The sequence below is a fragment of the Bufo gargarizans genome, chromosome 2 (genome assembly GCF_014858855.1).
Source record: "Bufo gargarizans isolate SCDJY-AF-19 chromosome 2, ASM1485885v1, whole genome shotgun sequence".
Taxonomy (NCBI): domain Eukaryota; kingdom Metazoa; phylum Chordata; class Amphibia; order Anura; family Bufonidae; genus Bufo; species Bufo gargarizans.
In genome coordinates this window covers 523,417,292-523,441,221 of record NC_058081.1, presented here as the reverse complement: position 1 = coordinate 523,441,221, position 23,930 = coordinate 523,417,292, and the positions used below count along the sequence as shown (strand labels likewise).

Genomic DNA, 23,930 nt, shown 5'->3' with positions numbered 1-23,930 from the left:
ACTGGCTCTCCCAGGTGTGTATGCTGAGTCTTCTGAAACATTCCTTTTTCGTTCTGTATTTACTCCCTTTTGTTTTGCTGTTTACAAAAAGATGATGTCCTCCTATTTTCTCATTTCATTCTTGTTTGGCTGCCGAAATCCAAAATGGATCAGCAGGGAAATGGCCGTATTGCCCAGTCATACGCTATTGGAGACAGTTGCTGCCCTGTTCACAACCTCCGTCAATATTTAAGTATCAGACCCCCAACAAAAGGCTCCCTCTTCATTCACTTGGATGCCTCTGCTCTTTCCTTATATCAATTCCGCCACATTCTGGCAGCTTGTTGTTGCCAAGCAGGACTGTCAAAATGCTTTTTCACTACACATTCTTTTCGGATAGGAGCTGCCACAACGGCTTTCCTATACGAATTGTTTGAGATAAAATTATAAAATAAAAAATAAAATAAATTAGGTGGTTGGAAATCTAACCAATACAAATCCTAAGTTTGTCCCAACCTTTCGTAATTTTTGGAACACTGCCGGTTCTGGTGTGGATCGTAGGACATTCTTTCATGTACTGGGCCAACAAGCGAGCAGCTCGGAGGCCTTACGGCCGCAACTTAGGATTCCCTCTGTCTCACAAGTACAGCTGAGACGAGGGGCATCAGGGGACTCCGTTGGTCCCAGATTTACCCAGAAGTATCCCACATACGGAGTCTTTGTCCTTCCCCCGTCATTCTCATCGTATATCTTAGGGGGAATTGACCTGGGCTCTCAGAAGAACTTATGGAGTTTGGGGAGTTAATACTGAGAAGTGGTACCCCATGGGTTCATCTCTCGGTTGGAGACTCTTGGAAGTTGGGTTATAATATCGTACCCGCAGCGTATCGCTGCGGCAGGCATATTGTTTTCAGAGTTATGTGTTATTATGCAATAAAGCTGTGGCCAGTCTAAATCCCACATGGAGTGTCTGCTCTTTCTTTTGGTTGCGCCACAGCTTTAGTAAAATCCCTAAAGTCTAATGAGTATTGTGTTTGCTATCGCCTGTATGTAATGCACCCAATTCGGAGGTCATGTTACTGGGAGCACTGGCCGGAAATAGAACAGCAGCGGATCAGCATCCAGAGACTCTCATGTGTCATATGTCAGTTCTCAGGCTTCTTCTTACCAAATGACAGTTGCGAGGATATGGAGACAGTCAGAAATAAGAATGGGACCTCCATGACACTGATCGTCGGGATCATTCCTCCATATACAGGTAGCAATCACACGTTTCCAAAAGTGTGAGATCCAGGGCCACAGATATAAGTGTGCACCCCGTGGTCGTGCTGCGGCCTGCAATGCACGAACACAGTCCTTGGGGCAGCCGCAGCGGAACGCGGACCTATTCCCTTTAATGGGTCCGCGATCTGGCCGTTCCGCAAAAAGATAGGACATGTTCTATCTTTTTGCGGAACGGAAGTACGGGACGAAACCCCACAGAAGCACTCCGTAGTGCTTCCGTAGGGTTCCGTTCCGTGCTTCTGTTCCGCATCTACGGATTTGTGGACCCATTCAAGTGAATTGGTCCGCATCCGTGATGCGAAATGCCCACTGGAATGGCACCCGTGCATTGCGGATCCTTGGCCACCATTGTCTGAGATAAGAAAACCCCTTTAACTTCAAACTGTACCTACTGCACACCAGGAACTGGACCAATATCACTTTAAAGTTGCTTCTGGTCTCTCTTTGACCACTAGGTGCCTCCTGTATTGTCTCCCCCACTGGCATGGCCACCTATAGTGGCGTCTTTGTCATTTCACCAACTCCAGGACACCCTCATTCTCTCAGTATGAGAATCAACATGCCACTGGTAACCAGCTCTTAGTGAAAAATTGTGGACAAAGTGCTCAAGGTGGGTTACAAAAATGAGTGTTATCTTCCTCCACCGCTCCTGTCCCAAAGCTTACCAGGCTTCTGCTGGCAGTGCAAAAGTCCTCACACCTGGCTCTGTCAATCAAAGTGCAGAGGGAACAGCAGCTGCAGAGCTTCTAGGGGTAATGGCAACGCCCCCGTGCTCGTAGAGCCTCATTAGCATCAGCAATGTGGGCACATATGAACATTGGACCCACCCAACAGGTCAGCCAGTTTAACAGGTACAAACCTGCTGACAGGTGTCCTTTAAACCCATTGTATTTCCTGGCAGTGGGTGAGGGGGCACATTGGTTGATGAGGTTTCTGAGGAGGGCCAATGCAAGGGGCATTATTGCTGACAGGATACCGGCTGGCATTTGAAGTTGTTAAGGAGGGAAGCATGCTGGGGTTTGTAGTTGCTGACAGTGAGGGGACACATGCTGAAACTTGTAGTTGTTGGGATATGGTGAGAGGGCCTGCTGGGAGCTGTAGTTGCTGGTAGTGGGTGAGGAACATGTAAAGGCTGGCAGTAGCTGAAGGCTTGGAGTTGTAGTTGCTGTTGCTGGCAACAGTGTGAACACTACATGCTGGGAGTTGTAGTTGCTTGCAGTGGAAGGGAGCTACATGCTAGATATGTAACAGCTGGCAGTGGCTGAGAGGGGGACATGCAGTTGCTTGCAGTGGGAGAGAGCTACATGCTAGAGATGTAACAGCTGGCAGTGGCTGAGAGGGACATGCTGGGAGTTGTAGTTGCTTGCAGTGGGAGAGAGTGACATGCTAGAGATGTAACAGCTGGCAGTGGCTGAGGGGGACATGCTGGGAGTTGTAGTTGCTTGCAGCGGGAGAGAGCTACATGCTAGAGATGTAACAGCTGGCAGTGGCTGAGGGGGACATGCTGGGAGTTGTAGTTGCTTGCAGTGGGAGAGAGCTACATGCTAGAGATGTAACAGCTGGCAGTGGCTGAGGGGGACACGCAGGGAGTTGCAGTTGTCGCCCAGATGCTGAGCCCAGGCCCTGTACACGGGCTGTCTCTCCGGCAGCACTGAGGATGCGCGGGGAGGAGGCGGCTGATGTGTGTGTGTGTGTGTGTGTGCACTGTGCAGCTGTGTGGGGAGGAGAGGAGAGCGAAGACGCAACAGCCGAGCAAAGAGACGGCCGCCAGCACCTAGACAGCCCGCTGACAGCCCCGAGACTGCAGGTACCACAGAGACAGCCTCGGATGCAGGGCAGCGGTGCTAAGACGTGACTGTCAAGGGAGAGACTGCGCCTATAAACAGAGCTGCGCCTACAGACAGGGACTGCGCCCGTATCATACTGATAGATACAGACTGCACCTATATCATACCGCTGATATGTAAGATACTGCGCCCGTATCATACTGATAGATACAGACTGCACCTATATCATACCGCTAATATGTAAGATACTGCGCCCGTATCATACTGATAGATACAGACTGCACCTATATCATACCGCTGATATGTAAGATACTGCGCCCGTATCATACTGATAGATACAGACTGCACCTATATCATACCGCTGATATGTAAGATACTGCGCCCGTATCATACTGATAGATACAGACTGCACCTATATCATACCGCTAATATGTAAGATACTGCGCCCGTATCATTCTGATAGCTACAGACTGCACCTATATCATACCGCTAATATGTAAGATACTGCGCCCGTATCATACTGATAGATACAGACTGCACCTATATCATACCGCTAATATGTAAGATACTGTGCCCGTATCATTCTGATAGCTACAGACTGCACCTATATTATACTGCTGATATGTAAGATACTGCGCCTGTATCATACTGATAGATACAGACTGCACCTATATCATAACGCTGATATGTAAGATACTGCGCCTGTATCACATTGAGATATACATACTGCACCTATATCATACTGCTGATATGTAAGATACTGCGCCCGTATCATACTGATAGATACAGACTGCACCTAAATCATACCGCTAATATGTAAGATACTGCGCCCGTATCATTCTGATAGCTACAGACTGCACCTATATCATACCGCTAATATGTAAGATACTGCGCCCGTATCATAGTGATAGAAACAGACTGCACCTATATCATACTGACCTATATCATACTGCTGATATGTAAGATACTGCGCCTGTATCATACTGATAGATACAGACTGCACCTATATCATACTGACCTATATCATAACGCTGATATGTAAGATACTGCGCCTGTATCACACTGAGATATACATACTGCACCTATATCATACTGCTGATATGTAAGATACTGCGCCCATATCATACTGATAGATACATACTGCACCTATATCATACTGCTGATATGTAAGATACTATGCCTGTATCATACTGATAGACTGTGCCTATATACACTGATATGTACATACTGTGCCTATATATTACTGCTAGATACAGACTGCACCTATATCATACCGCTGATATGTAAGATACTGCGCCTGTATCACACTGATAGACTATGCCTATATACACTGATAGAGACTGCATCTATATACACTGATATATAGATACTGTGCCTATATACACTGATATATAGATACTGTGCCTATATATTACTGCTAGATACAGACTGCACCTATATCATACTGCGCCCATATCATACTGATAGATACAGACTGCACCTATATCATACCGCTGATATGTAAGATACTGCGTCTGTATCATACTGATAGACTGTGCCTATATACACTGATATGTAGATACTGTGCCTATATACACTGATAGAGACTGCATCTATATACACTGATCTATAGATACTGTGCCTATATATTACTGCTAGATACAGACTGCGCCTATATACACTGATCTATAGATACTACACCTATATCATACTGATAGATACAGACTGCACCTATATACACTGATATATAGATACTGTGCCTATATATTACTGCTAGATACAGACCGCGCCTATATACACTGATATATAGATACTACACCTATATCATACTGCTAGATACAGACTGTGCCTATATACACTGATATGTAGCTACTGTGCCTATATATTACTGCTAGATACAGACTGCGCCTATATACACTGATATATAGATACTACACCTATATCATACTGATAAATACAGACTGCACCTATATACACTGATATATAGATACTACACCTATATCTTACTGCTAGATACAGACTGCACCTATATACACTGATATATAGATACTACACCTATATCATACTGATAAATACAGACTGCACCTATATACACTGATATATAGATACTACACCTATATCTTACTGCTAGATACAGACTGCACCTATATACACTGATATATAGATACTACACCTATATCATACTGATAAATAGAGACTGCACCTATATACACTGATATATAGATACTACACCTATATCTTACTGCTAGATACAGACTGCACCTATATACACAGATATATAGATACTACACCTATATCATACTGATAAATAGAGACTGCACCTATATACACTGATATATAGATACTACACCTATATCATACTGATAAATACAGACTGCACCTATATACACAGATATATAGATACTACACCTATATCATACTGATAGATACAGACTGTGGCTAAATACACCGATATCTAGATACTGCACCTATATCATACTGATAAATACAGACTGCACCTATATACACTGATATATAGATACTACACCTATATCTTACTGCTAGATACAGACTGCACCTATATACACTGATATATAGATACTACACCTATATCATACTGATAAATACACACTGCACCTATATACACTGATATATAGATACTACACCTATATGTTACTGCTAGATAGAGACTGCACCTATATACACTGATATATAGATACTACACATATATCATACTGCTAGATACATACTGCACCTATATACACTGATATCTAGATACTGCACCTATATCATACTGATAGATACAGACTGCGGCTATATACACTGATATCTAGATACTGCACCTATATCATACTGATAGATACAGACCGGCTATATACACTGATATATAGATAGTCTGCACCTATACCATACTGATAGATACAGACCGGCTATATACACTGATATATAGATACTCTGCACCTATACCATACTGATAGATACAGACCGGCTATATACACTGATATATAGAGACTGCACCTATATCATACTGCTGGATACAGACTGCGGCTATATAAACTGATATATAGATACTACACCTGTATACACTGGTATATAGATACTGCAACCTATATCTTACTGCTAAATAGACTGCCCCTATATACACTGATATATAGATACTACACCTATATCTTACTGCTAGATACAGGCTGCACCTATATACACTGATATATAGATACTACACCTATATCATACTGATAGATACAGACTGCACCTATATACACTGATATATAGATACTACACCTGTATACACTGGTATATAGATACTGCAACCTATATCTTACTGGTAGATAGACTGCACCTATATACACTGATATATATAGAGAGAGAGACTGTGCCTATATACACTGATATATATATATATATATATATATATATATAGAGACTGTGCCTATATACACTGATGTATAGAGACTGCCTCTATCAATAGTGATGTATTCTGCCTATATTCAAGACTGCACTTATATACAGAGACTACTCATATACAAGAGGCTGCTTGAACTGCAAGGATTGCATATCCAGAGACAGCTTGGTGCAGCACAGGGATAATGCAGCATATACAGAGATGTTACCTGAAGGGGGTGACACAGAGGTAACTGTCAGGGGACAGAAGCAGCAGAGAGACTGCTGATCTCAGACATGACAGACCGAAATGTCAGGAGCTGAAGAGATAGGTAAGAAGAATATACTGTATAAACTGCTGAAGAGAAAGCTGCTTTGTATATACAGAGTACTGAAGAGACATCAAAGAAAAGCATTGTACATATATATATATATATATTTATATATATACTCCTGTGAAGAGACAGCTGAATTATGAATCTTAAAGGACTAATTTAAAGAAACCGTTCCAGTGGATTTAGACCGGGACACTAGAGTGACTGCACAGGATTAAAGCAATCAGTTAATACCACTGTTTGCAATATAAAATATATTTTGGGCGGTTGGACTAAAGTAACTTGGGGAGGTGGGCAACATCACCCCAGACTGTGCCCTACTTACATCAAGACATGTATTCCCAATACGATCGCAGGGAGTATGAAATGAGTGGGTCTGTGACAACCTCTCAGAGAGTGGTGGTCACTATGAATAAGGGTAAGGGTACAGACACATGGTGCCGCTGGAGTAGCCAATGACGACACAATTTGGCGGTAAAACTGTGTAGCCATTGGCTGCCGCTGATGGGTGTGGCTTAGCAGCTGCGCCATGTGGCTGTACCCTAATAAGCAGTATAATAACTGTAGGCAGAAGTTGTAGATACATTCTATAAAGATTACTGGTAAAATGACCTATTAAAGGGGCAATCCACCTATACTCTGTTCCATGAGCTGAAAGCCCTGTATTACCAGAAGTTGGTCTTGAATGTTAGGAGTCTCCAAGTAGATCTGAAGAGGGTCATACAGTTTTTCAGCAGCTGCAAACAATGTAGATCATATAATCAATGGGATTGGAAACTTCTTGGCTCACAGGAATTCGCTGGTGTTATTTCTTATCAGAAGATAACTTACTGTAAAGTGGACTTCCCTTTCAAGAGATTATTTTAAAAGATTTTCTTTCTTTCAGGAATCTGGAATGCTGGTCACAGGTAACTTCCGAATTGATGGGCACCAGACGTACTTGGTGATTACGAGAATGAAATGGTTGGGTTTTTATCTCGGATAAGAAGAAGCCATGACAGATGAAAGAAATTAACCCCTCAAGATGTGAGAAGTCACATATACTGTAGAGTATGAGAAGCGCTGGCCACGTCACCATCGAAAATGTCTCCTATGATCAAGGGCAAGACGTTGGCAAGCAGTTACTTGACAACATGCCCAGTGGTGGAAGATCGAACAGTCAAAGACAAGTGTTGAGCAATGGCACCAACCAAAAAATTCATAAGAACCTCCAAACATTACCCATGGACCTAGGCAATGGAAGTGGGCTCAACTTTACCAACACCTCCCATGGAAACAATTCAGCTGGTGGAATGACACCAAAAACCACCACCAATGGATTACCCAAGACCCAATGTATGGGTCGAACTCAAAATGGCAATTTCAAGGGGGTGTCCAGGAGACCTAGAGACCTTCCTATGGTGAACAGTCTTGGCATCTGGGTTTTCACTGTTCCAGCTGTTGTTGCAGGTCTATGCTTTGCCCGGTCTTTGTTGGGGGAGTTTGTCCATGATGATGTATGGGCAATACTCAATAACCCTGACAGCAGGGGAGAGACGAACCTGAGCACCATCTTTAAGAATGACTTTTGGGGCAAGGCCATGGATGACAACACAAGCCATAAGTCCTACCGACCTTTGTGTGTACTAAGCTTCAGGTAATTCTGTCCAGTGGGGTGGATAGTAGTGTATATGTGAGGACATTGATTATGGTTGATGATTTGGATCCATTGGAGGTCTCCATGACAACACTCAACCTGACATAAAATCCGGAGGGGACATAGTGTTAAAAGCATCTTTCAGTAGTGCAGCCTCAGGCTTGTATCGGTTTTTAGGGAAACAGACATTGGAGTGATCTAACTTTAGAGTCACTAACTTTAAAAAAAACTTTTGATATGTCATAGAGATAGGTATCTGTATGCTGAGACCCCCACCAATCCTTAGAACGAAGGGGAGTTAAGAAGGTAAAGCGCGCTTAGGACAGAATCGAGATGGGCCCAAAGACATCTAGAGAGCCCATCTCATGTAGTTCTAGCGATTGTGGGGATGTCAGTGCCCAGACACACACTATGACATCTCAAAGGTGTTTTAAAAGCTAGTAACCCTTTGGCATACAGAAGTCTATAAGATTTTCCTGCCTCTTATGCCACTTTTCAAAAAAGTAAATGGGGCTAGCAGATGATGTGGGGCCTCCTCTGCCTGGCAAATTTATCAGAATTTTATGCCTGAAAATTGGTGTGAATTATAGCTGACATCTGTGGTAGCCCACACTCGCCTCACCGAACCTCCATCACCGCCGTTCTGTGCTCTACTGGACCACCCCTTTAAGCATATCAACAGCACAAATCTCTGTCCTAATAGTTTGTTACAGTGTATCGGTGCAGGTAGAATGTACCAGCCGGAAATCAAGGCTGTGCAACTCACAGAGCATTATTTAGGACCAGCAAGACTGGGTCAAGTTGGCTTTTTATCCTCTATCCATTTACTGACCTCAAGCTGAGATCTTGAAAATGGTGAAGTATCAAGATGGAAACATATAGGATGATTACGCTTTATTTACATAAGACTGAAGATGACGGATTAAATCTTGCTCATGCTGGGGGTGGGGGGTTGCCCTTTAAATCTTTTCTCAGTACAAGATCTTAAAAAAAAAAAAAAAAACATCAACGGTGTGAAAGCCTGCGGCAGTGGCAGAGTCCTGCAGGTGGAGGAGGGGAGTCCGGGCCAGAAGCAGGGGCTCCTCCGAGTAGAGTAGGGGAAGAGATTGTTTATAGAGAAGGCAAAACATCTGCAACCATTTAAAGGGGCGGGACACCTCAGTTATCGACTTGTGAAAACGTGAAGTTTGTTCGTAGAAGTGTCCTAGCCTCTCACTCAGGAACGCCAGTGTCCTCCATGCTTGAATCTCTGAAATATCTTTCTGTTTAAAGCCTCATTCACACGTCTGTGTTTCCCGGACATGTGCTGTGCGTGTTCTCCCCATTCATTTTAATGTGTGTATTCACACATCAGTGTTTTAGCGCGGTCCGTGGGTCCGTTTTTTTAGCACGGATTAATGCTCTATTTTGTCCGTGTCCACGGATCCATCACACCCATTATAGTCTATGGGTCTGTGAAAACCACGGATGCCGTCCGTGTTTCACGGATCATTAAGAAGAGATTCAGTGTCAGTGAAACGCGGATGGCACATGGACAGCAAAAAACGGACACACGGACCCAACACGGATTCTTCATAGAGAAGGTTCCAAGTAGAGCTTCAACATGCAACAAGAAGAAATGGGAGTGAGACAAAACATTTTTTGAGCATTCAATTTAATGAAAACGAAGAATAAACTGAAACAGGCTGTTTTTCAGCTGATCAAAAGTTTAGGACCACACCCCAGAACCGAGCTTATAACATAAACATAGCCCCAGTAACAAAGCTCATAACACAAATACAGCCCCAGAACCGAGCTTATAACATAAACATAGCACCAGTAACAAAGCTCATAACACAATACAGCCCCAGAACCGAGCTTATAACATAAACATAGCCCCAGTAACAAAGCTCATAACACAAATACAGCCCCAGAACCGAGCTTATAACATAAACATAGCCCCAGTAACAAAGCTCATAACACAAATACAGCCCCAGAACCGAGCTCATAACATAAACATAGCCCCAGTAACAAAGCTCATAACACAAATACAGCCCCAGAACCGAGCTCATAACATAAACATAGCACCAGTAACAAAGCTCATAACACAAATACAGCCCCAGAACCGAGCTATAACATAAAACATAGCACCAGTAACAAAGCTCATAACACAATACAGCCCAGAACCGAGCTTATACAAACATAGCCCCAGTAACAAAGCTCATAACACAAATACAGCCCCAGAACCGAGCTCATAACATAAACATAGCCCCAGTAACAAAGCTCATAACACAAATAAGCCCCAGAACCGAGCTATACTAAACATAGCACCAGTAACAAAGCTCATAACACAAATACAGCCCCAGAACCGAGCTCATAACATAAACATAGCCCCAGTAACAAAGCTCATAACACAAATACAGCCCCAGAACCGAGCTCATAACATAAACATAGCCCCAGTAACAAAGCTCATAACACAAATACAGCCCCAGAACCGAGCTCATAACATAAACATAGCCCAGTAACAAAGCTCATAACATAAACATAGCCCCAGTAACAAAGCTCATAACACAAATACAGCCCCAGAACCGAGCTCATAACATAAACATAGCCCCAGTAACAAAGCTCATAACATAAACATAGCACCAGTAACAAAGCTCATAACACAAATACAGCCCCAGAACCGAGCTCATAACATAAACATAGCCCCAGTAACAAAGCTCATAACATAAACATAGCACCAGTAACAAAGCTCATAACACAAATACAGCCCTAGAACCGAGCTTATAACATAAACATAGCACCAGTAACAAAGCTCATAACACAAATACAGCCCCAGAACCGAGCTCATAACATAAACATAGCACCAGAACCGAGCTCATAACATAAACATAGCACCAGTAACAAAGCTCATAACATAAACATAGCCCCAGAACCGAGCTTATAACATAAACATAGCACCAGTAACAAAGCTCATAACACAGATACGCAGACCGGATCCGTTTTTCCGGAACACTTGGTACCGGATCCGGCATTAATACAGTTCAATGGAAATTAATTCCGGATCCGGCAAGTGTGCAGGAATTTTGGCCGGAGAAAATACCGCAGCATGCCAAATACCGTAAAAGGGAACTGAACTGAAGACATCCTGATGTATCCTGCACGGATTGCTTTCGATTCAGAATGCATTAGGACAAAACTGAAGCGTTTCTTTCCGGTATTGAGCCCCTATGACGGAACTTAATACCGGAAAACTTCAACTCTAGTGTGAAAGTAGTCTTAAATATGGCCCCACACTGAGCCCCCTGCAGTAAAATCTGTCCACACCCCCTGGCAAATAATTTTAGCTCTCCGATGCTCCCCTTGCTGACACTCGGCTTCAGGCTTTGAAGGAATGGTCGAGCCGCCCTGGCCAGGCTCGTTCTGCAGGCAGCACGACGGTACAGTCGGAGACAATCCAGTGCTCGCTGGCCCAGAACATCTTATGGAGGATGGCTCTAGCCCACCACTGCCAGTCTTATAAATGGCACATGGTAAGTGAAAGACCCCATTGCAGATTTTTCATTGGGGGCACCGGAGCTTGGGGCTGCACTGTGGTCTATAACTGGGGCTAATACACAAGGTGATAATGGCAGAGGAGGGGAGTAATGATCTTATGAGTATATTATGGCATCGCATAAATAGCAATTCCCTAACACAGGGGCCTGCATTTTGTTGGGAAACTATAATTTCCAATATACAGCAGTATCAGCAGCGTGCATGCCGGAACTTGTAGTTTCACTCCAGGCTGCAGGCCACTAAGTTGCAGAATTGCGATTTATATTTTGTATAATTTCTGATCAGTGTCTTCTGCGCCATTGACTGATTACAGTCTTCCCCATACAGCACATTTTGCCATTGCCTTTGCTCCAGTTTCCAAACGCTTCCTCTTAGTGATTCTCCCGATAGAATCTTCTTAGGGAATTACCATTTATGCAGTTTCACCGACATGAAGTATAAATGTGTTTAGTTGTAGACGGCATCCACCGATAATCGTATGTTAGTGACAGTGGTGGTCCCGGACTCGGCCTCCAGATAACATGGAGTTGTGTTTTACACTCCAGGTAGTCTGTAACAAGATGCCGTCTGTGCGAGCCTGAGAAAACTGACACTTGCTTCACTCCTTCCTCATACGAGGAGTGTTCGCCAGGCAAGCCCTTCTGTACATAATGAAAAGCTCTGCAAATTTGTTATCGTCTTGGGGAAAGTTTTATTAAACTGTCTAAAAGAAAAACTGCCTTTGCCGCCCACAGCAAACCATCACGGCACTGTTTTCATTTCTTATGATGCCCTTGAAAAGAGAGGATATACCGCGGGAAGCAACACCAACATATCAGTAATGGTCAAGTGATATCCCCAGATCCATCCAATATCAGCCCAGTAATTATCTCATGGTTACCCTGATCCAGTAAATGTATCCAAGGTGTTAGTCAACAAAGTCATAAGGGTACTTTCACACTAGCATTTTTGTTTTCCGGCGTCGAGTTCCGTCACAGGGGCTCTATACCGGGGAAAAACTGATCAGTTTTATCCTAATGCATTCAGAATGGAGAGCAATCTGTTCAGGATGCATCAGTTCAGTCCCTCTTAGGTTTTTTGGCCGGAGAAAATACCACAGCATGCTGAAGTTTTTTCTCTCTGGCCAAAAATCCTGAACACTTGCCGAAATGCCGGATCCGGCATTAATCTCCATTGAAATATATTAGTGCCGGATCCGACATTAAGTGTTCCGGCCAAACGGATCTGGTTTTCCAGTCTGCGCATGCGCAGACCTTTAAAAATGCAAAAATAAATACGGGATACGTTTTTCAAGATGACACCAGAGAGACGAATCCGGTATTTCAATGCACTTGTCAGACGGATGCCATCCATTTGCCTCAGGGTTTCCGGATCCGGCAGGCAGTTCCAGCGACGGAACTGCCTGCTGGAATCCTGAACAATCATATGGAAGTCCAGAACAGATGGGCGAGCTGTGGACCGCTATTAGAGAGCAGTAGGACATTCTGCTGCAGAGGGAAGCGGAAGGCCCAGCCTAACATGATGTGATACCAAATCATCAATATCTTAGACTGACTCCTTATGTAATGTGAAAATGGAAGTATGTGCAGCATTCGTCTCCAAATGCATTGCCAAAGAGAGGAGGGAATTGTCCTACCTAAAGCAGATCCCCACTTAGGTCTCACAACCTTATCCATTTGCGGATATGACGTATCGCAGCGGGTGTGGACCCACTGTGCCACTCAACTCATTTCACTTGGAGCTCCTCCTAAGGGCAACTAAAGAGCCCCCTGGTATTATAACTGTACAGAGATCTGGACGTTGCTGCAAGTGAACCAAATGGCTGCGTGCTACCTCTTGGAGTAGTCTTTGTTCAGTGACAGCTGACCCAGGGGAAGTCAAGAGACATCAGTGCGTGGCACCAAGGGGACAGGCAGAAGCATGGTGAGAGAGCAAGCCAAGGGCAGGCAGCGTTTGTTCAGTACGATAAACACTCAGTAGGTCTGGGCAGGCATCAGTATGGTGATCAGGCAGAGGTCAGGCACAGGAGATTAAAAAACACGGCTTTACCTTTGCAGGGACTAGACGAGCTAGGAACGCTGTTGCTCAGGCACCTTATATATTTTAGGGTAAGCAGCCATTGGTTGGGGACAGATTGTACTGAGCTGAGCTGGGGAGAGCACCAAAAGGTGGGGACAACTACAAGTGGCCCAACGCTTGAGGCAGCAGGGAGAAAGAATAGTCTGGTGGCTGTGCCTGCCTGGAGAAGGAAGATGCCTGCAGACACAGACTGCCGGCATTACAGTAAGATAACTGGCTGCAGCAGCTCTCCCCCACTGCTCTCAATGCAATAGTAGAGAAGTAATATGAAGCCCTGTCCCTTGTATCAGCCCTGCCCCCTTAGCTGCCAGCCTGCCATCATGATGAATTTTGCCCATATTCCAGTGGACGGTTGGAAGTGTCGGCAGCCAGGTCCCTGCCAGTCAAGTCTAATTGATTTGTGGCTTCACAGAAAACCCCTTTAATTTCTGATTGATTGACATTTGGCAGTCACATAGCAAGCGAGCCATAGTGCACATTAATTGTCCAATAGCTGAGAACTTTTCTTTGTATCATTTCCCCAGAGTAAATGTGTACTGGACCGGCCTGGAGCCTTTATATTTCCATGCAGTGAATGTGGTGTTACACTCTATAGTGAGCGCTCTGCTGGGGTACATCTGCAGCACCATCGTGTTCGAGGACAGAAAGCAAGCAGTGGCCTCTGCCCTGCTCTTTGCTGTACACCCTGTTCACACAGAGGCCGTAAGTACAGACAGCTCTCTATAATCATTACTTCATTATAACTGTTTCTGGAAAAGATGGGTAACAAATAATGTCATCATTACTGATCCCACAGTGGTTGTCACCCAGCTTTACCAGACTCCTGAATGGTCATGTATATTGCTTGTGAACTGCAGTAATACAATAGAGATAAAAATGTAACATCATCATAAATATTTTTTTTGTTTTATGCAGGTGGCGGGTATTGTTGGGAGAGCAGACGTCATGTCATGTTTACTTTTCTTATTGGCATTCCTCTGTTATATAAGGTATGGCTTCTCCAGAGAACATTCCTTTGTGCTCTGTCTGCACAGTAATATTATGTAACTTCTATAACACTGCCTGCTATGTACAACAATATAACTACTATAATACTTCCTCCTTTGTACAAGAATATAACTATTATAATACTGCCTGCTATGTACAACAATATAACTACTATAATACTGCCTGCTATGTACAAGAATATAACTACTATAATACTGCCTTCTATGTACAAGAATATAACTACTATAATACTGCCTGCTATGTACAAGAATATAACTACTATAATACTGCCTGCTATGTACAAGAATATAACTACTATAATACTGCCTTCTATGTACAAGAATATAACTACTATAATACTGCCTGCTATGTACAAGAATATAACTACTATAACACCGCCTGCTATGTACAAGAATATAACTACTATAACACTGCCTGATATATACAAGAAAATCACTACTATAATACTGCCTGCTATGTACAACAATATAACTACTATAATACTGCCTGCTATGTACAAGAATATAACTACTATAATACTGCTTCCTATGTACAAGAATGTATCTACTATAATACTGCCTCCTATGTACAACAATATAACTGCTATAATTGTGCCTCCTATGTACAAGAATGTAGCTACTATAATACTGCCTCCTATGTACAACAATATAACTGCTATAATTGTGCCTCCTATGTACAAGAATGTAGCTACTATAATACTGCCTCCTATGTACAAGAATATAACTACTATAATACTGCCCCCTATGTACACAAATATAACTACTATAATATTGCATCCTATGTAGAAGAATATAACTACAGTACTATAATTCTGCCCCCTATGTACAAGAATATAACTGCTATAATACTGGCTTCTATGTACAAGAATAAACAGGTGAAACTCGAAAAATTTGAATATAGTGAAAAGTTCATTATTTCAGTAATGCAACTTAAAAGGTGAAACTAACATATAAGATAGACTCATTACATGCAAAGCGAGATATTTCAAGCCTTTGTTATAATTTGGATGATTATGGCTTACAGAATATAAAACCCCAAAGTTACAATCTCAGGTCCCCTTTGCTCAGGGGGTATGGATTAATTAGCTGACTAGAGTGTGACACTTTGAGCCTAGAATATTGAATCTTTTCGCAAAATTAAAATTTTAGGCTGCATTAATGAAATTCCTTTTAATTTGCATTACTGAAATAAATGGACTTTTGCATGATATTCTAATTTCTCGCCCATTTTCCTTGGGGGACACAGACCTTGGGTATAGCTCAGCTCCCTAGGAGGCGTGACACTAAGTAAAACTGTTAAGCCCCTCCTCCATCAGCTATACCCTCAGCCTGGAGATAGAGGCTACCAGTTTTAGCTTAGTGTCCAAGGAGGCAAGACACTCCCTGCTACTGCAGGGCTGTTTTCTCCTTGTTATTTTTACTTTTTCTTCTAATTTTGTTATTTTATTTTTTCCTAGGGATACCAGAGACGCATTAGACCTCTCTGCTCTCCCGGGGTTGAGCTGCGCCAGTGCCAACTTATCTGCACTGCTGCCTCCCCCACAGAAGCAATAGGAGGATCTGGGCAGCAATGGCTCCCCTACATCCCGCCAGCTAGGGGGTCGCCCGCACGCCAAGCCCCTCTTCCAGCTTCCTGCCACTGCGGTGCCAGTGGCTGAAGGGGCGACCCTGCTGGAAAGGACTGAGGGTGAAGACGTCGGACGGTGAGATGGCTATTCCAGCCCATACCCCGTCCCTATCTGCAGCATCTACCCCTCTGGGTAAGGGGGGCACCCGTGGTCGCTCATTCTGAGCGCTCATCTGCAGGACAATGCAGCACAGCAGCATCCTCAGCACCCCCACGCCGTTCCCCCCCACGCTGCTATCTTTCTCTCCCCCCCCCCCCCCCCCCTCATTCGGGGCTGACTCAATTTTTTCTCTTCTCTCTCTCCCCCTTCCCGCCGAGACCGGGGGGCGGGGCTTAGCGGTCTCGGCAGGGGGCGGGGCTTACGCGCGCGTCATTTTGGGGGCGGAGCTACGTTCTCCTTCACAGGAGACATTTCAAGCGCTGGAGGGGGCGGAGCTTGTTCCCCGCGCTTTCTGCTGAGGTTTCCCGCGCTTCCTCACTCCTCACAGGAAGCTGGGACACGGTGGGGGACTCTAACCTCCTGTGTACATCGCTCGGCTTCTGTGGGCGCTCTCTGCTGCTCACTGCTGTTCATTGCTTCTCTGCTGCTGCTGATCTGGGCCATCTCCTGACGTTCTTCTGAGGCACTGGTAGGACAGTTAACCCTCTCCTAACCCTCCTGGTCATAGCTGCTATAACCCTTTGTGGTCTCTATATTAGAGTACAACCACACTTCAGCATGTCAGATCCCACAGGTGCCCCCAAACCCTGGTACCATGCCTGTACCGCCTGTAAGGAACTTTTTCCGCGTGGGCAATCTGAGCCGCATTGCCTTGCATGTCAGGCCCCGGTGCAGGGCCCGCTTCCCGCTGCGCCCCCCGGTGCCTCTGAACCCCCTGACTGGGCTAGGTCTCTGTCTCAGGCGGTGGAAAGCCTTACACACGTAGTGGGCCGTCTCGTGGATAGACCGCCTCTCCCGCAGGCTGCCACAATCCCTGTCGCACCCGCTGGGACTACCGTTTCTGCCGCCCCCACTGGTTCCCTGCCTCCCAGCGAATCTTCCAGGGCCCGGCATACTCAGAAACGTTCAAGGGTTGAGCGCACATCTTCTCCAGATGCTTCGCTCTCTCCGCCATGCGTGCGAGCTCAGTCAAGTCTATCCTCTCAAAGGGATACGCTTTCTGAGGGAGAACTGGCGGATTCGGAGGTGGACATGGACTCAGAGCTTCCGTCCAAATTGGCGTCCGCGGTGGGGCATCTTGTCACTAGCATCCGTGATACCTTTCAGCTACACGATGACCCCCCCAGCTCTGAACAGGCCGGCGTGTCCTTTCTCCGCCCCAAACAGGCCTCCAAGGTTTTTCCCATACACGCTGATTTTTCTTCTGTGGTATCCAAGGCTTGGACTCGGCCTAACGTCCGCTTTATTACACCCAAAAAGCTGGACATTTGTTATCCCTTTCCAGCGGATTCTGTGACCACGTGGACATCCCCGCCTAAGGTTGATCCTCCCGTGGCTCGCCTGTCCAAAAGCACTACTATTCCTGTACAGGACGGATCTTCCCTCCAGTCTGTTGAGGACCGTCGTACGGAATCCCTCTCCAAGGCCATATTTACTGCCTCTGGTTCGGCCCTTAGACCGGTCTTTGCCTCCGCCTGGGTTGGCAAAGCGGTCTCTGAATGGGGTTTGCAACTGGAACGGGAGTTAGGGTCGGTCGTCCCTGTTCAGGACCTCCGTTCCTTAGCCCAACTAATTGTTCAGGCCGGAAAATTCGTCTGTGAGGCCTCCCTTGATGCGGGTGCCCTCATTGCCCGTTCCTCTGCCCTGGCAGTTTCTGTCAGGAGGGAACTCTGGCTGAAGGTTTGGGCGGCGGACGCCGCTTCCAAACGCTCTTTGGCCGACCTACCATTCACGGGTTCCCGCCTGTTCGGAACCCGTCTGGACGAACTTATATCAGAGGCCACGGGTGGGAAGAGTACTCACCTCCCCCAGTCCAGGCCAATGGGCGCCCCCCGTGGTCGCGCTGGTTCGTCCCGTTTTCGGTCCTTTCGCAAGCCCACCGGGTCTAGACCCGCGGCCAGTTCTTCTTCCTCTGGCCCAGCCCAGGATAGACGCAAGAAGCCGTTTTTTCGGACGCAACCTACCTGGCGCAAGTCCCAGCCTGCACGGGCTCCCACAGGCCAGCAGCCCTCTGCCTGAAGGTGCGCCCCCACCCACCCGGGTGGGGGGCCGCCTTCTCCTATTCAGGAACGTATGGCGGGCCCACATCTCAGACGCATGGGCGCTCGAGATTGTATCTTGCGGATACAAAATCGAATTTGCGTCCATTCCGCCAGACCGTTTCTTCCGATCCCGTCCTCCGCGAGATCCCGTACGAGTGGCCGCCTTCTTCGCGGCCATTCACTCTCTAATGGACAAGGGTGTCGTCGCCCCCGTGCCTCCGACGGAAAGGTTCAGGGGGTTCTACTCGAACCTCTTTGTGGTTCCCAAGAAGGAAGGCTCAGTGCGTCCGATCTTGGACCTAAAACGCCTGAACCGTTTTCTCCGACTGCAGAGATTCCGGATGGAGTCTCTCAGGTCCGCAGTGGCCTCCCTGGAAAGAGGGGATTTCATGGCCTCAATCGACATTCAGGATGCATACCTCCACGTTCCGGTTGCTCCATGTCATCACCGCTTCCTGCGCTTCGCGGTGGGGGACAATCACTTCGAATTCGTCGCCCTTCCCTTTGGTCTGGCGACGGCTCCTCGAGTGTTCACCAAGGTCCTGGCCCCTGTCCCCTGTCTTGGATTATCAACCACCCCAAATCTTCCCTTACCCCCTCCAGACGGCTGATCTTCCTGGGGATGCTCCTGGATACAGAGTTGGCGGAGGTCCGCCTTCCGTCGGACAAGCGTCTGGCCCTTCGCGGGTCGGTTCGCAGTCTCCTCCGTCATCACCGCCCTTCCCTCAGATCCAGCATGCGGTTGTTGGGAAAGATGGTTGCCTGTTTCGAAGCGGTGCCGTTCGCACAATTCCGATCCCGCACCTTTCAGAGGGCAATTCTGTCGGCCTGGGACAAATCACCGAGGAGTCTGGACAGGACCTTTCTTCTGCCTCCCCTGGCTCGGGCTTCCCTCGGCTGGTGGTTGCATATCCCTCTAAGGGGGAAGTCCTTCCTTCCACTGAACTGGCTGGTGATTACCACAGATGCCAGCTTACGGGGGTGGGGGGGGGGGGTTTTCCCTCCCCGGTCCGTCCAGGGCGTTTGGTCTCTATCGGAGTCCAGACTTCCAATCAATATTCTGGAACTGAGGGCGATTCTTCTGTCCCTCAGACACTGGACCCATCTGCTGAGGGGCCACCCTGTTCGGATCCAATCGGACAATGCCACGGCTGTGGCATACATAAACCATCAGGGAGGCAGCGCTGCAGCGATGCAAGAGGTGACCCTCATTCTCCTCTGGGCGGAGACGCACGTGCCGGCCTTATCTGCGATTTACATCCCGGGGGTGGACAACTGGGCGGCGGATTTCCTCAGCCGGTCCACCATCGACCCGGGAGAATGGTCCCTGCACCCAGAGGTGTTCGAAGCCCTTTGTCTTCGCTGGGGTCGCCCCGACGTGGACCTCATGGCCTCCAAATTCAACCACAAGGTCCCCCTATACCTGGCCAGGGCACGGGACCCGAAGGCATACGGCGCCGACGCGCTCGTCCTTCCGTGGCGCGAATTCTCCCTTCTGTACGTCTTTCCTCCTTTTCCCCTCCTGCCACGGGTTCTTCGGAGGATCGCGGCAGAGGGCGTCCCCGCGATTCTAATCGCCCCGGATTGGCCCCGCCGGTCTTGGTACGCCGACCTAATGTTGCTGTTGGCAGACGCACCGTGGCCACTGCCCTCCAGGGAAGACCTTCTCTCTCAGGGACCGATCTTCCACGAGCATTTAGGCTCGCTACGTTTGACGGCGTGGCTATTGAGACCGCCGTCTTAACGCGACGGGGTTTCTCCGCGGACGTAGTCCGCACCATGATCCGGGCTCGTAAGCCCGTATCCTCTAGGATCTACTATCGGGTTTGGAGGTCCTATCTGGGGTTCTGTGAGTCCCGGAGCATCCCACCTCTCCGGTTTTCTCTTCCCACAATCCTGTCCTTCCTCCAGTCGGGTCTGGACCTGGGGCTGTGCCTCAGTTCTCTGAAGGGTCAGATTTCGGCGCTGTCTATTCTTCTCCAGCGTCCCCTGGCCCCTCTAGGGCCAATTAAGACCTTCTTACAAGGGGTGGCTCACTCTGTTCCGCCGTACCGCCCTCCAGTTCCTTCCTGGGACCTGAATGTGGTGCTCTCGGCGCTCCAATCAGCCCCCTTCGAGCCTTTACGGGAGGTCTCCCTTCGCCTTCTGTCCTGCAAGGTCATCTTTCTTGTGGCCGTCACGTCTCTCCGACGGGTGTCGGAGTTAGCGGCTCTTTCTTGCTCCGAACCTTTCCTGATCTTCCACCAGGATAAGGTTGTGCTTCGGCCTGTTCCCCGACTTTCCTGCCAAAGGTGGTCTCCGCCTTTCACATCAATGAGGACATCGTCCTTCCGTCGCTCTGTCCCTCTCCTTCCCACCCCAGAGAACGGGAACTGCACCGTCTGGATGTGGTCAGGGCGTTGAGGATTTACTTGGAGGTCACCGGGTCCTTTCGGCGCACGGACTCCCTGTTTGTGGTTCCGGAGGGTTCGCGCAGAGGGTTGGCGGTCTCCAAGGTGGCTATTGCCTGTTTCATTAAACTGGCGGTGTCTGAGGCTTATCGAGCCAAGGGCAGACCTCCGCCTTTCGGCGTCACTGCTCATTCCACCAGAGCAGTCGGAGCTTCCTGGGCGCAGAGGCATCGGGCCTCGGCTGAACAGTTGTGCAAAGCAGCCACTTGGTCCTCTCTGCACACTTTCACAAAGTTCTATAGGGTGCATACGCATCCATCAGCGGATGCTGCTTTGGGCCGCCTGGTTTTGCAGGCAGCGGTTTCCTGATGCTCTGGTGGTGTTCCGCCTTGGGTTTGTGGTCCCTCCCTTCTTGGACTGCTCTTGAACGTCCCAAGGTCTGTGTCCCCCAAGGAAAATGGGCGAGAAAAGGAGATTTTTTGTATAACTTACCAGTTAAATCTCTTTCTCGCTCTTCCTTGGGGGACACAGCACCCACCCTTCTGTGTTTGGTTACAGGGTTATGGTCTGGCGCCCCGTTGGGTTGCTGGCTGGTTGTTTCCGTTATTGGTTGTTATCCTTTCACTACTTGGACACGCAACTGGTAGCCTCTATCTCCAGGCTGAGGGTATAGCTGATGGAGGAGGGGCTTAACAGTTTTACTTAGTGTCACGCCTCCTAGGGAGCTGAGCTATACCCAAGGTCTGTGTCCCCCAAGGAAGAGCGAGAAAGAGATTTAACTGGTAAGTTATACAAAAAATCTCCTTTTTTCGAGTTTGACCTGTAACTAATATAATACTGACTCTCTGTACAAGAATATAACTACTATAATACTGGATTATATGTACAAGATTATAACTTCTATAATACTGTCCCTATGTACAAGATTATAACTACTATAATACTGCCCCCTATATACAAGATTATAACTACTATAATACTGCCTCCTATGTACAAGAATAACTACTATCATACTGCTCCTATGTACAAGAATATAGCTACTATCATACTGCTCCTATGTACAAGAATATAACTACTATAATACTGCCTGCTATGTACAAGAATATAACTACTATAATACTGCCTGCTATGTACAAGAATATAACTACTATAATACTGCCTGCTGTGTACAAGAATATAACTACTATAATACTGCCTGCTATGTACAAGAATATAACTTCTATAATACTGCCTCCTATGTACAAGAATATAACTTCTATAATACTGCCTGCTATGTACAACAATATAACTACTATAATACTGCCTGCTATGTACAACAATATAACTACTATAATACTGCCTGCTATGTACAACAATATAACTACTATAATACTGCCTCCTATGTATAAGAATATAACATCTATAATACTGCCTCCTACGTACAAGAATATAACTACTGTAATACTGCATCCTATGTACAAGAATATAACTAATGTAATACTGCTTCATATGTGCAAGAACATAACTACTATAATACTGCTTCCTATGTACAAGAATATAACTACTATAATACTGCCTCCTATGTATAAGAATATAGCTACTGTAATACTGCCCCCTATGTACAAGAATATAACTACTATAATACTGCCTCCTATGTACAAGAATATAGCTACTGTAATACTGCCTCTATATAATAAAATATAATGTTTCTAATAGTGTTTGTGTTTTCATCTAGGAGTGTGGAGGTGAATCCTCCCCTGGATTGTTTCCCTGGTACTACTTCTCCCTTCCTCCTGCTGCTCAGTTTGTTGCTGGGAACTTGCGCCATGCTGGTGAAGGAAACGGGTATCACAGTGTTTGGGGTCTGTGTGGTGTATGATCTCCAGATCTTGTGTCTGAGGAGGTTTTTAAGGTATGTCAGATGAGAAGTTTGGGTATTTTACTGGGATGAAGTCGCTGCACTTCCATGTACAGAAGTAGGCTCTTTGATCCGGAGAACACATATGTTACTGACCAATTAACAGTCTTTACTGTAAACATTCATTATCACTAATATGGATACTAGTGATATTATTACAGGTCCTATATGGCTTGTCACACTATAGTAAACTTGCAGATTTTGATGGGAAAGCTTGCAGATTGTGATGGGAAAGCTGGTTTTCATGGGAGCTGCAGTGGTGGCCAAATCGGTTGTCACCAAGCTTTTCCAGATTCATATATAAATAAGAAACTTACAACTTCCGTTTATTGGAGATGTATTCACTTTAGAGGGATTTGCTCTGTTTCTCTCACCATGTGTCATCAGAGTTCATAGACTCCACGTTCCATAGTAACCTCTCCTTGTTTCTGACCATTAGGGACTCATCTTCTGAACACTCCAGGAACATGTGGGATGTGGCTGCTCCCTTCTTGAAGAGAGCACTGATGATTTCCTGCTATGTAAGTGGAATGTAGAATATTGGTTTCTGTTTGGTCACCTCTCCTAAGAATACAGCTAGCAGTCTCACGGCTACAAGCCAGAAGCCCCCCATTTACAATAATATAACTACTGTAAAGACTGCCTTCTATGTACAAGAATATAACTACTATATTATTGCCCCCTACGTACAAGAATATAACTACTAGTCTATAATACTGCTTCCTATGTACAAGAATATAACTATTATAATACTGCTCCTATGTATAAGAATATAACTACTATAATACTGCCTCCTATGTACAAGAATATAACTACTATAATACTTCTCCT

General features: G+C 46.1%; 1 protein-coding gene across 2 annotated transcripts in view; it reads left to right on the top strand.

The window, feature by feature from the left end:
- Positions 1–1,169: 1,169 nt before the first annotated feature.
- TMTC1 (transmembrane O-mannosyltransferase targeting cadherins 1) overlaps positions 1,170–23,930 on the top strand; it is a 54,808-nt gene continuing 32,047 nt past the window's right edge. Inside the window, exons 1-6 of one of the 2 annotated variants that reach the window (XM_044281415.1) lie at positions 1,170–1,237; positions 7,611–8,360; positions 14,501–14,678; positions 14,892–14,965; positions 22,917–23,093; positions 23,539–23,620. In XM_044281415.1, coding sequence (XP_044137350.1) covers positions 7,777–8,360; positions 14,501–14,678; positions 14,892–14,965; positions 22,917–23,093; positions 23,539–23,620 — 1,095 coding nt within the window. In that variant the 5' untranslated portion in view covers positions 1,170–1,237; positions 7,611–7,776. Of the gene's footprint in view, positions 1,238–2,912; positions 3,071–7,610; positions 8,361–14,500; positions 14,679–14,891; positions 14,966–22,916; positions 23,094–23,538; positions 23,621–23,930 lie in introns of those variants that run through there. The other variant, XM_044281414.1, reaches the window with a different exon arrangement.